The sequence below is a fragment of the Trachemys scripta genome, chromosome 1 (assembly GCF_013100865.1).
Source record: "Trachemys scripta elegans isolate TJP31775 chromosome 1, CAS_Tse_1.0, whole genome shotgun sequence".
Lineage (NCBI taxonomy): Eukaryota > Metazoa > Chordata > Testudines > Emydidae > Trachemys > Trachemys scripta.
Genome location: NC_048298.1, coordinates 44,950,723 through 44,963,576, shown reverse-complemented (window position 1 = coordinate 44,963,576; position 12,854 = coordinate 44,950,723). Strand labels below are relative to the sequence as shown.

General features: G+C 39.0%; 1 protein-coding gene across 1 annotated transcript in view; it reads left to right on the top strand.

Moving 5' to 3' along the window:
* Positions 1-12,854, top strand: part of CFTR (CF transmembrane conductance regulator) — a 132,179-nt gene that overhangs the window by 77,329 nt on the left and 41,996 nt on the right. The window contains exons 19-21 of the mRNA XM_034757727.1: positions 422-572; positions 2,628-2,855; positions 7,018-7,118. Coding sequence (XP_034613618.1) covers positions 422-572; positions 2,628-2,855; positions 7,018-7,118 — 480 coding nt within the window. The remainder of the gene's footprint in view (positions 1-421; positions 573-2,627; positions 2,856-7,017; positions 7,119-12,854) is intronic.

Here is a 12,854-nt window from a genome sequence, read left to right as displayed (position 1 = left end):
TCCTCTCTTATAGTCACAGACACCAAGAGCAGCAACTGTGCAAGTTTCTTTCCAGTGTGAAAGTTAATTCAGTGTCCATGGCCATTCAATCCTCACCTTCTGCTAAGATTGCCAGTTGTCAGGAGGTTTTTATGGTGGTATGAATATTTGTCTGCTAGAAAATGATTTGAGACTACTATTTCAAAACTCAACAGTTTTCAGTCACTTACTGAGGGGGCCTGGATTCAACCAGTGATTTAGAGGTGAAAGTTATCACCTTTTTTGCAAAGCAGCTCTTGCAGTATCTAGAGGCCACGGATTTACTTGATTGAAGTAATGAAGTTGAATGGTACATAGGCCTCAAGGGGTGACTCATCACCAATCTCTAATCTGTAAAATGAAAATGTATTTCATCAATACTATTTTTTCTTTCATCCTACAGTTAATACTGATTGTGACTGGCGCCATAATAGTAGTCTCAATTTTACAGCCCTACATCTTCCTGGCATCAGTGCCTGTGATAGGAGCCTTTATTATGTTAAGGGCATATTTTCTCCACACTTCTCAGCAGCTGAAACAACTGGAATCTGAAGGTATGTGTGATGCTTCTTGGGGTACCCAGTGCCGTGAGTCACCTTGTTGCCTCCAGAGCTAGAGAAACTTGCTTGCGACAGCTGAGCAATAGCTCCTCATCACAACCAGCCTGTTATCCCTGCAAGTATTCTCATCTGGGTTACACCAGCCTTGCCTTTGTTCTGTAGGTAGATAACAGATGCACGCCAGCTCCTGAGACCCTTCCAAGTATCCCCCTGTCACTGGCTACTCATAGAAATACCAGATGTGCTGTCCCCAAAGGAACAGAACACACAAGCTTGTTAGATTCAACTCAGGGCCAACACTTTGATTTATGCCATAGCATATCAATATATTTATAGTTAAAACAAGAGTAAGTTTATTATTAAATAACAGAGATTCAAAGTGTTAGCAAGACAAGGTATTGGAAACAATTGGTTACATATCAAATAAAACCATAACACACAACCTAAATCTTAGACTAAACTAAAATTATTTCCTTGTCTTGATAATTCGAGCTTATCCCAAAGTCAGCATTTTTCAGCAAGGATTGTTGAGATCTTTTCCCCCCAGGACACAAGCCATTCTCATAGCTTGTCCCCTCAGTAAAACAGTACAGGAGTGTCTGCCTTGCCTCCTAGAAATACCCACAAATGTCCTTGTCCTTACTCAAGATAACCCTCTGTGGCTTGTTTTTTCCCCCTGTGTGCCCCTCCCCTGTTGATTTCACATCTCTTCATTAATATTTGACTTTGTGTGTAAATGGAATATCTATTATATTAGGTTACATCAGAAACGGAGAGAGAAACATTTCTTGTGTTAGAGAAAACTTGTTTCTTCACCTCTATTGGTGACACAGACTTTAAGGACACTCATTTCTGGTACAAACACATAACTCCTTAAATATCATCCATACAAACATTTTGCAATGATTATGAAGATGAGTATGACATAAGCTTTTATTAGAGACCTTACATGATACTCTTTGGTGAACTAGAATGTTCATACCAGACTCAGGAGACACCTGTAATCTCCTTGCACCCTGTGTGTGCCCCTTTGCTAGCTGGCATTAACAGATTCTTGGGTCACTGTACAAGCAGCCAAATTTGTAGGTACTGAAACCCACAACAAATAAATGGAGAAGCAATTTACCCTTTCACCTTTTCTTTGCCTTCTCTGGTACAAGATTCCATTGTCTGCAGGAGCAGAACATTCATCTCCCCTGAAAGCCAATGCTATTACTCAGCCAGCAAATAAGGAGTTCCCTCCTGCCAAAGAGTAACGAAGAAAACAGATTTAAAGTTGGGCATCACCAGTGAAGCTGAAAATAAATAATGACCTGAAATAGTGTTTTAAAAAGATTAGATGCACTTGAAAATTTGAGATCTGGCTTTGTCGGTGCTCAGCACTTCTCAGGGATAGGCTCTTTATGCGGAAACATATTTAGAACATGTAATGACAACTCTATTTTAGAAGCAAGGGTTTGCTTGATCATTTATTCAGACAATGCTGTGGCTTCAGGACAGACCTTCAACTCCTTAGCATCTCAGTCATGAATGTCAGATATTGATGATTACCTTTGCTTTTGGTTAGAGACAGGCCCGAATTGTGAATTTCAAAGGGATCATTATACTTTTGATGTGTTGCAAAACTTCTATTAAAGGTTTGTCAGTACTCTGCAATTCAGGGTGATGAGGCATTTTCTATTTGTTAAAAACCTTGCCTTGCTTAGTTCTCAGAACATTAAGGAATTAATTTTTGTTGGGTTTCCTCCATGTGATATCTCACAATAGCAGGGGTTTCTACAAGTAATTAAACTAGCTGCAAACAAATAAAATGTTCGCTCATAGCTTATACATTGAATGGAATTTCATCACATTTATAGACCACTGTTACCATATATCATGTCCTAGGAGTATGTTGATGGTATTTGTGGAAGAAAAATAAGATACATATAATTTAAACAAATGAAGATAGTTATATTGTTGAGTGGGGTTGGGCTTTTTGCTCATTTCTGTTCTGAAAGGTACTGAAGGATGAGTGTTTATAGTGTTTTTCATCTAAATATTTTGCAGCCCGGAGTCCAATTTTCACACATCTTGTTACAAGCTTAAAGGGGCTATGGACACTAAGAGCTTTTGGGCGACAGCCATATTTTGAAACCTTATTTCACAAAGCACTGAACTTACACACAGCGAACTGGTTCCTATACCTGTCCACACTGCGCTGGTTCCAGATGAGAATAGAGCTTATTTTTGTCATCTTCTTCATTGCTGTGACATTCATCTCTATTGTGACTACAGGTACAGTAACTTTACTGAGAGATTAAAATGAAAGCTTTGCTTCTGTTTTAGGGGCCAGATTTAGAAACTATTGCAGGATTGTATAGGCTGAAAACAAAGCATTAAAATAGCAAATTTATTGTTATTCTATCAAAATATTGTGAGTTATCAGTTAAACTAGAAATGAGGTAATTAATATTATCTAAAATCTCATGTTTTACAGAATTGGCTGAAAGAGTTAATTTGAAAGTAATATCCAGTGAGGAAAAAACATGTTAAAGTGAACCAAAAATGTCCTACTCAGTACTGTAACTATTAAAAAAATTCTCTATGTTAATGCAACTGTGCACCCCCATACCAATAAATGTACACTTACATGGTGCTCTTCAACTGTAGAGCTCATACCTTTAGCATAACTAGGTAACATTACTGTTCCCATATGAGAAACAGAAAGATTCGGTGAACTGGATAAGGTCACCCAGCAAGTCAGAAACAGAACCCATGTTTCCTGACTCTCAGCCTAGTGCTCAATCTACTCAGAGTACAGTTTAGCACCTGCCATCCAGAATCCCTGAAATGCTCACAACTTAAACTAATTATAAAACTATGTATGGTATATGCTCTCACCATCTCACTCATTGCTGAAATGCTCCCACTGTTGGATAGAAGTTGGCGGCCGTTGACCAGCATAGTACCTGTACAGTTCAAGATGGAAAGCGAACATCTAAATGAAGCCATAGCAAAAATCTTAGTTAAATATAATGTATTTCTTCAGAAACAGAATGTCTCAAACCCCGTCTGCTTTGGTCTCTCTTTGCATGTTAAAATTACTGAGCCCTGTGTAAAACACAGCAGTTTTAATGAGTTTTTAATATATGTAATATGCTGTTATTGTTATATGTATATTTTGGTTCTTGTTCACGTGCATTTGTCCCCCTCTCCCAAATTTTACATTGATCTTTGAATTCAAGTCAGAAAAATCAAAGCAGATTGCACATGAAAGCATGAGTTTTACCGGATTTTAGGGAGAAAACCATAAAAAAACTCCCAAACAATTGCATTGCACAGCTCTAATTCTACTGAATCAGCAACAGCTTTCAGACAAAAGATGTGCTTAGAATGCTAATGCATCCTTTGCCACAATAGATTTCAGGACTTTAGCATGGGAGCCAAATGTGTGCATGGATTGGAGAGAAGGGATAGACCCTTCTCCAGGTTGAAACTGTGATTTTTTTTAAACAGTTAACATAAAAAAGGGCATGAAAAAATACGTGCCTCTTATGGTGGCTATTTGCAGAGCCCTTCCACAGAACTATAGCCTTACATTCACTCCAAGAATACTCCTCAGTTCTCTATTCTGCATTTTGTATTGAGAATTTTCATGAAAGGTATAGTTTAAAAATAACAAACAGAATGGTCCTAAATACTGAGTATAGAATTGATTGAGTATTTAGCTGGATTTCTCATTTAGTTAATAACATCCACATTGTGCTAATTAACACATTTGTAAGAACCCAATAATTTGCAAGGCAATTGTTGCTTGATTTTTACTTGTCCAAATGCTTTCAAAATAACATTAATAAATATTGGGAGAGGGAAAATCAACACCGTCAGTCCATTTAATTTCTTTGACTATAATCATTTACACAGAGGTTACCATTAAAGAGTCAAGATTTACCAGCAGCTGTTCCCACAATAGTGGTAACAGTAAGAGATATCACAGTTAGGGTCCTGTCTTATGGGGTGCAGAATGCCACCTGTGAGATGCAAAATCAGGTGGCATTTCCTATTCTGAAAATAAGGGAAAACCCTGATATTACAGATACCATTGCACAGTAATTCTTGGAAGATGTTAACTTTAAAGGTGACCAAAGTACATGGACAATTTCATTGTGATGCTATACTGCAAAAAGTGTTACACTCTGACCTAAATTAGCAAAATGTTATCCACAGTATGTGGCCACATTTTTTTCTCTAGGACAACACAAGATATGAAATGTTTGATGCCTAATCCCATTCTTATTGGGGTCAATGGCAATACTTCCACTGACGTCAAATGACAGCAAGATAGGCCCTCAGCTACCTGTACCATTATATTTCAGTATTTGTTATATTTTAAAATTGAGAAAAACAAAACATTAGAGACTAAAAACATTAATTAAATATTCTTCTAGATATAGAGTTTTAAATTGATCCAGACTATCCAGAATGGGGAGTGCCAAGGTTATGAGCTGTGTCAGACAGGAAGTCTCTCCTTTGTACATTTATTTGAAGTTCTTCTGCCAAGTATTGTATATTACATGTACAGTTTTCTAGCACTGTGATTACTAGAAGCTTGACACAAACTCAGGAGAGAAGGAATTTAGAAGAATCATTTTTGCACTAATGTGGCAGCGTTCTGCAGAAGTCTACAGCAGACTATTTTCAGATAGTTTGGCACAAACTATACTTTGCACTTAAACATCGCCCTTTTCAGCTAAGGAGCTCAAAGCACTTTATGATCATCAACTCCAAGACAACAAACGTCATTAAGGTGGAGTTAACCCCAGACCACCACTTTGCACCATCTATAATCATTAGTGTGCAGCTGGATTTCAGACAACACATTTGGATTTGGATGAAGTTTTGCAGTTGTGTATTTGAATAATTTAATTCTCAAATTCAACAACATTGTGCTAATTTAGCTGCATTAATACATTCAGCAAAGGCAGAGTTCAGATATCCAAATTTCATCTGCCCAGATTTTTTTTTTTCATTTTATCTGTTTTTCTCTTAGAAGTTACACAAATTTGTATCATAATGTTCTACCTCCTTTTACACCTTTAAAATGACATTATCAACTTAAAAAAGAATCACTGTCTGAAAATGTTTACCCACTTTACTTGAAACTAATATTTCAAGGGACTAACTGAAAAGTTACAGGGAAAAATCATGGGGAAGCAATCTTCACTCTTCCCCCTTGTTTGTTTATCTTGTGTAAGCACTTTGTATATAGTCAAGTTCATATTACTCAGGAAAACAAACACAATTTTAATAAATATGAAAGTTTGATTATGTGTATATATATATAGATATGGGCAGGCAGACAGAATGGCAGGTGCAGTACCTGAAACTACTTTGAATTTGTTTTCTGAAAGTGGTCAGATTTCAAAAGGACCATGTTCCTTTTTATTCTTCAGATTTATAATTACTTTGATAAAGGGAAGGAGTCTATACAAAAATGTACAGGAGGTTGTTTTTTGAAGCAATGGATAAACCAGAGGAAGGTAGCTGTAGTATAACCAAAAACTTTTATCCAATTTGACATCTTAAGCCCTGTATACAATGGCATGTCAGATTCAAAACAGAACCATGGAGGGATTATAGTACTCATGACAGTCTCTGTGAATTTGCTGAGAGGCAGCTAAACCCTATTGATATTAAAGGCAATCAAACAAGCAATCCACAAAAAGTCATACCACCAACTCTCAGTAAATAGTAAGAAAAATTCGTTCTAAATTTGGCCAACAGATGAAAACCCAATCTTCAGCCTGTGGACTAAGCAGATTGAATTATCTTGGTGGTGGTAGCATTAAAATGGAACTCTAGTCACAAACCTCTCCATAATTAATTCTTTTGACATCTAGATTTGACAGATGAGGCATTTTATAGATTCATAGAGTCTAGAATGAAAAACTTGAGGGCAAGTAATTAAGGTCACATAGGGCCTGAACCTGTTCCCAATTTAATTCAGTGCTAAAATTCCCCATTAACATCCATCAAAACAAGAGCAGATCCATAAGAATATAAGAATGGCCATACTGGGTCAGACCAAAGGTCCGTCTAGCCCAGTATCCTGTCTTCTGACAGTGGCCAATGCCAGGTGACCCAGAGGGAATGAACAGAACAGGTAATCATCAAGTGATCCCATCCCCTGCCGCCCATTCCCAGCTTCTGACAAACAGCAAGCCTAGTATCAATGTCAGGAGTAGAACTCAGAATCCCAACTCCCAGTCCTTTGCTTTAATTGCTAAAACATGCTTCCTCTTTGAACAGCAGCAGCAGCAGCAGAAAAAAAAAAACCACACACACTTTTACTGGACATTCACATTTTAAGATATACATACCCATTTTCTCTTCTAGCCATTGGCTTTTTATTTGCATGTAATCATATTTATAGACAGTTTTTTCCCCCCGCCTGCAGGTGAAGGGCAAAGCAAAGCTGGCATTGTTCTAACTTTAGCCATGAATATCATGGGCACCTTACAATGGGCAGTAAACTCAAGCATAGATGTGGACAGTCTGGTAAGTATAGAAAGCAGCTTGTTTTTATTATGATTGTTTATTATTATTATTACTACTTGTCTGAAGAATTGTCTTGTTTTATTGTTTACTAGTTTGTTTTTGAATTGTGGCTGCAAGGCAGATACACCAAAAACCTCCACTCACAGCTCTGCCAGTAACAGTCACACTTTTTCACTACAGAGACAAATTTGTGTGGTGATTCTGAGATCAAAAGTCCACTGGAATTATATATGGGGACAGCAAATAATTTCACGTGGGACTTTAAAAACCAAAGCCAGATAGATTTGAAGTAGTGAGGGGAGAATGTCAAAAAGGATTGGATTTGTTTTGCAAGGACCAGGGGTTATCCAATGCTTAATGCTCAGTCTATTTTAGGAAGCTATACTGCCACCCATCGGTGGGGCATCCAAGCAACTTCCAAAAAAATTAATAGCAATTGTGAAGGCCCTAGTGAACTTCCTGGAGTGTTTGGCACTTCTTCCTTTTTGCTACATAAACACTGAAGACCGCAGTAGGGGTTTTGTTTTTGACTTCCATTAATTTACCTCTTTTAAAGGTTGATTTGTTTCAGAGTAATTGTTATTTTTAATTTATTTATTTAGGGTCACTTGTGGGGTTTTTTAAGGGGAGTAGAATGTTTGACGCAATGTTCACTCACAACTACCTAAACTTTTTGAGAGACAAGGTGGGAGAAGTAATATTTTTTACTGGACCAACTTCTGTTGGTGAGAGAAACAAGCTTTTGAGCTTACACAGAGCTCTTCTTCAGGTCTGGGAACAGTAGTCAGAGTGTCCCAGCTCAATACAAGGTGAAACAGATTGTTTAGCATGAAGGAGTTAATACAAGTTGTAAGAGACCATTCAAGGTGAAGTGGGCAGTTCATACTGGGAATAAATTTTTGAAGATGACAAAGTAGGCTGAAAACTCCTAAAAGAGTATGTTTGCTCATGCAATTTCCAGCCTTTTCACCTCTGACTAGAAACTTAGAAGAGTGAAAAGGAGGTAGGGAAGTTATCAGACTCTTTAACTGATTAATTTAAAACTGTGTTAATTGCATCTACCTTGAACCATGTGCACTACATGATTTTAAAACATCCGACTTTAACAACAACATCCTAGGCACCTAAACAACAATTACACCAATAGTATCTTATTAAATAAAGCCTGTGAGCAACATAACCTAGTCCCACTTTCTCCAACCCTTTGATCAGTTAAAACCATTTCAGCAGGAGCGTGGGAAACAGGTGGGTCCTGACTAGATTTCTAGGTCACCAAATCTTGGTTCATTTGCATTCAGTTGTTTGTTATAAAGGATGGGAATGGTTGGTGTTGGGGATAAAGATTTGCCAGTTTGTTATTTTTAACAAGTCAGTTCAGCCACCCCCATTCTGAAGCTAGCCCTTAAGAGCCAAAAAGCTAGGAATTAACCATCTACAACATATAGTCCCTCTGCAACATTGATGACTTGTGGTCATCTAGAAACATAATGTACTTGAAGAGGTGTATATTTCTCCCCATCCACCAGTGACTTTATGGTAATTCTGCTCTCTTCTACATCAGACCAGCATGTCTCCTTGAAAGGTATGTATTCTTATTGCACAAGAACCTTGTGAAACCAGTAAAAGTAACAATACCGCCACCTTCAAAACTCTTAAAAATATTGATACAACCTCTATGACAACAGCTTGTTTACCATAACAGTAAGATACATAAAAAGGCAACTTTTTGGGCTGGGCTGGTGTTCACCAAAACATCCCCTTGTTTTATGTTAAGGCATGAATGTGGTAGCAGCAATCTCTCAAAAATATTTCTATTGTATTCATCCCCTGTCCTATTTGTAAACTTCTTCTGAACTCCAGGAGACACAGTGAGGCTCTTCTATGCAGAAAAAAAATCTGCAAAAAAGTCCTCTTCACACACTACACCTTTCAGTAAAAACAACAAGGAGTCTGGTGGCACCTTAAAGACTAACAGATTTATTTGGGCATAAGCTTTCGTGGGTAAAAACCTCACTTCTTCAGATGCATAGAGTGAAAGTTACAGATGCAGGCATTATATACTGACACATGGAGAGCAGGGAGTTACTTCACAAGTGGAGAACCGGTGTTTACAGGGCCAATTCAATCAGGGTGGATGTAGTCCACTCCCAATAATGGATGAGGAGGAGTCAATTCCAGGAGAGGAAAAGCTGCTTCTGTAATGAGCCAGCCACTCCCAGTCCCTATTCAAGCCCAGATTAATGGTGTTAAATTTGCAAATGAATTTTAGTTGTGTTATTTCTCTTTGAAGTCTGTTTCTGAAGTTTTTTTGTTCAATGATAGTGACTTTTAAATCTGTAATAGAATGACCAGGGAGATTGAACTGTTCACTTACTGGCTTATGTATGTTACCATTCCTGATGTCCGATTTGTGTCCATTTATTCTTTTGCGGAGGGACTCTCCAGTTTGGCCAATGTACATGGCAGAGGGGCATTGCTGGCACATGATGGCATATATAACATTAGTGGATGTGCAGGTGAATGAGCCCTTGATGGTGTGGCTGCTGTAGTTGGGTCCTCTGATGATGTCGCCAGAGTAGATATGGGGACAGAGTAGGCAACGAGGTTTGCTACAGGGATTGGTTCCTGGGTTGGTGTTTCTGTGGTGTGGTGTGTAGTTGTTGGTGAGTATTTGCTTCAGGTTGGGGGGTTGTCTGTAAGCGAGGACTGGCCTGCCTCCCAAGGTTTGTGAGAGTGAAGGATCATTTTCCAGGATAGGTTGCAGATCGTGGATAATGCGCTGGAGAGGTTTTAGCTGGGGGCTGTATATGATGGCCAATGGTGTTCTGTTATTGTCCTTGTTGGGCCTGTCCTGTAGTAGGTGATTTCTGGGTACCCGTCTTGCTCTGTCAATCTGTTTCCTCACTTCCCCAGGTGGGTATTGTAGTTTTACGAATGCTTGATAAAGATCTTGTAGGTGTTTGTCTCTGTCTGAGGGGTTGGAGCAAATTCAGTTGTATCTTAGGGCTTGGCTGTAGACAATGGATCGTGTGATGTGTCTTGGATGGAAGCTGGAGGCATGTAGGTACGTATAGCGGTCAGTAGGGTGGTGTTTATGTGACCATCACTTATTTGCACTGTAGTGTCCAGGAAGTGGATCTCTTGTGTGGACTGGTCCAGGCTGAGGTTGATGGTGGGGTGGAAATTGTTGAAGTCCAGGTGGAATTCTTCAAGGGCCTCCTTTCCATAGGCCCGTATGATGAAGATGTCATCAATGTAGCGCAAGTAGAGGAGGGGCACTAGGGGACGAGAGCTGAGGAAGCATTGTTCTAAGTCAGCCATAAAAATTTTGGCATTCTGTGGGGCCATGCGGGTACCCATAGCAGTGCCACTGACTTGAAGGTATAAGTTGTCCCCAGATCTGAAGTGGTTGTGGGTGAGGACAAAGTCACAAAGCTCAGCCACCAGACGTGCTGTGGCCTCATCAGGGATACTGTTCCTGACGGCTTGTAGTCCATCCTCATGTGGAATATTGGTGTAAAGTGCTTCTACATCCATGGTGGCCAGGATGGACCCTACGCTATCAGCACTCCCAGCTATCTTCGAGACACCACCGACTTCCTGAGGAAACTACAATGCGTTGGTGTTCTTCCTGAAAGCATCATCCTGGCCACCATGGTGGATGAAACAAACAGATGGGTGGGAGAACAGGGAAAAAGTCATATGAGCATGTGTATGCATTGATTGAACAGTGCATACAATTGTGAAGAATTAGGGAAGTTCCATAGGAAAAATACATGTCATACACCTAAACTTGGGTCAAATTTTAAAAGCAAAAACAGTGTCAGTGTTAGAGTGGAGTCTGATTTTTCATTTTCTTTTTAAAAAATCATTCTTAACTTCAGATCTTTGGATTTTTCCTATGGAAATGTGACAGTCAACAAGTGAACTAGATAGAGCAGGTCACAAATAAGTTGTTCCCTCCCCCATTGAAAAATTGAATTTTCAGTAACCTGTGGAATTCATTGCCAGGGGATGTTGTGAAGGCCAAAAGTATAATTGAGTTAAAAAAATTAGATAAGTTCATGGAGGACAGGTCCATCAATGGCTATAGTCAAGATAGTCAGGGACACAACCCTATGTCCGGTGTCCATACATCTTCGACTGCCAGAAGCTGGGACTGGACAAACAAGGGATGAATCACTCAAAATTACCTCAAAAAGAAGAACAGGAGTACTTGTGGCACCTCCTGTTCTTCTTTTTGCGGATACAGACTAACACGGCTGTTACTCTGAAACTTGTCAAAATTACCTGTTCTGTTCACTTCTTTTGAATGATCTGTTACTGGCCACTGCAGACAGGATATTGCGCTAGATAGACCATTGATCTGACACCATTATTCAGATTATTTAGCACCCTTATTATGATTGTATTAGTCTTAGCACACAAGAAGCAGCATACCAACCTCTCTCTCTTATCTAGAGCACAGATGTCTCAGCCCAGGGTCCTAACAATTGATAAAGATTTATTTTCTTTTTCTTTCTGGCCGCTCTTTTCAATGCTTGCTGCTTGATCAGGTCTGTTATCCTCTTTTGGCCAATTATCAGTCCACTCTGGTCCCTTCTCTTCCTCAAGAGCAGAATCTCTCTTGTTAAACTGAATCTCTCCCATAATGTTTCCCTTCCATTCTTAATATATTTTCTCAGTGCACAGTTCCTCCCCTTTTTCTCCCATGTAACTCTCTGATCCATTATCTTTTGTAGCAACTACTGTTCAAGTCTCTATACCTTCTCTTCCAGAAAGGAAGAGTTTGCTCTAGATAAAAATGTAGCCCTTATGTAGGGCAGGACACATTGCATAACTTTCATATGAGATCATGTTGGATTTCTTCATTCTCTTTCCTTGATACATTGCTACTTGATATCCCTCAACTTATGGTGTTCTTTCAGACTCCAGACACTTTTGCCTCTCATCAGAACTTTCTTGGGAATGCCCATGGAATTTACCTGTTTGTTCTTTGCTGCTTAACAGCTTATTAAATATTAGACTGTCCACAGATTAGGTACAGCTGACAACACTATAGGTCTTTCCTCTTTAGGCAATTCATATTCTGAATAATTAGAACAAGAGGGTATAATCAGTCAGTAAAGCTCTAGTAAGGACATGGTTAATATCCATTAATACCCTAGCTTGTATATATCTGCTGGAATCTATGGTATCCATTGGCTAGAATTTGAACTGGTGTTGTCATCTGCTTTTCCGCAGTCTCCTTTAATCCTTTGGCAACACTAATATCTAAGCTGGGCCAAATTGAGGGTTTCATAGCAGATTTTTAATATTTCTCATGGGGGTGTTTCCCCAGCCATTCCAATAAAAGATCGTAAGTTCCAGGTCACCTTGCTTGGCTTCAGCTGCTAATGCCCTTAATGGTCTTTACAATTCTCTTTACGCTGTCTCAAGGCTTTATCTGCTTTACCACTTTTTATAACATTTGGTCAACCTAATAGTCTTCTATTGTTTCATTTATTAATATCAGTTAATTAGGTTTCTCTGCGGACTTTGGACATTTCTGTCAGTATCTTTTTACTGGATTTTGACTCTTTTTCTTACCCTACTAGCCACTCCTGTGATATTTTTAACTGAGCTGATTTTTGTTTTTTCCTCCACAAGGAAACAGAAAATCTGTTTTCCACTGAGTGCTGTCTTTGCAGATAAGGCCTGAGCTAGTCCCAGAGGAATGTTTTAATGCTTTACAAC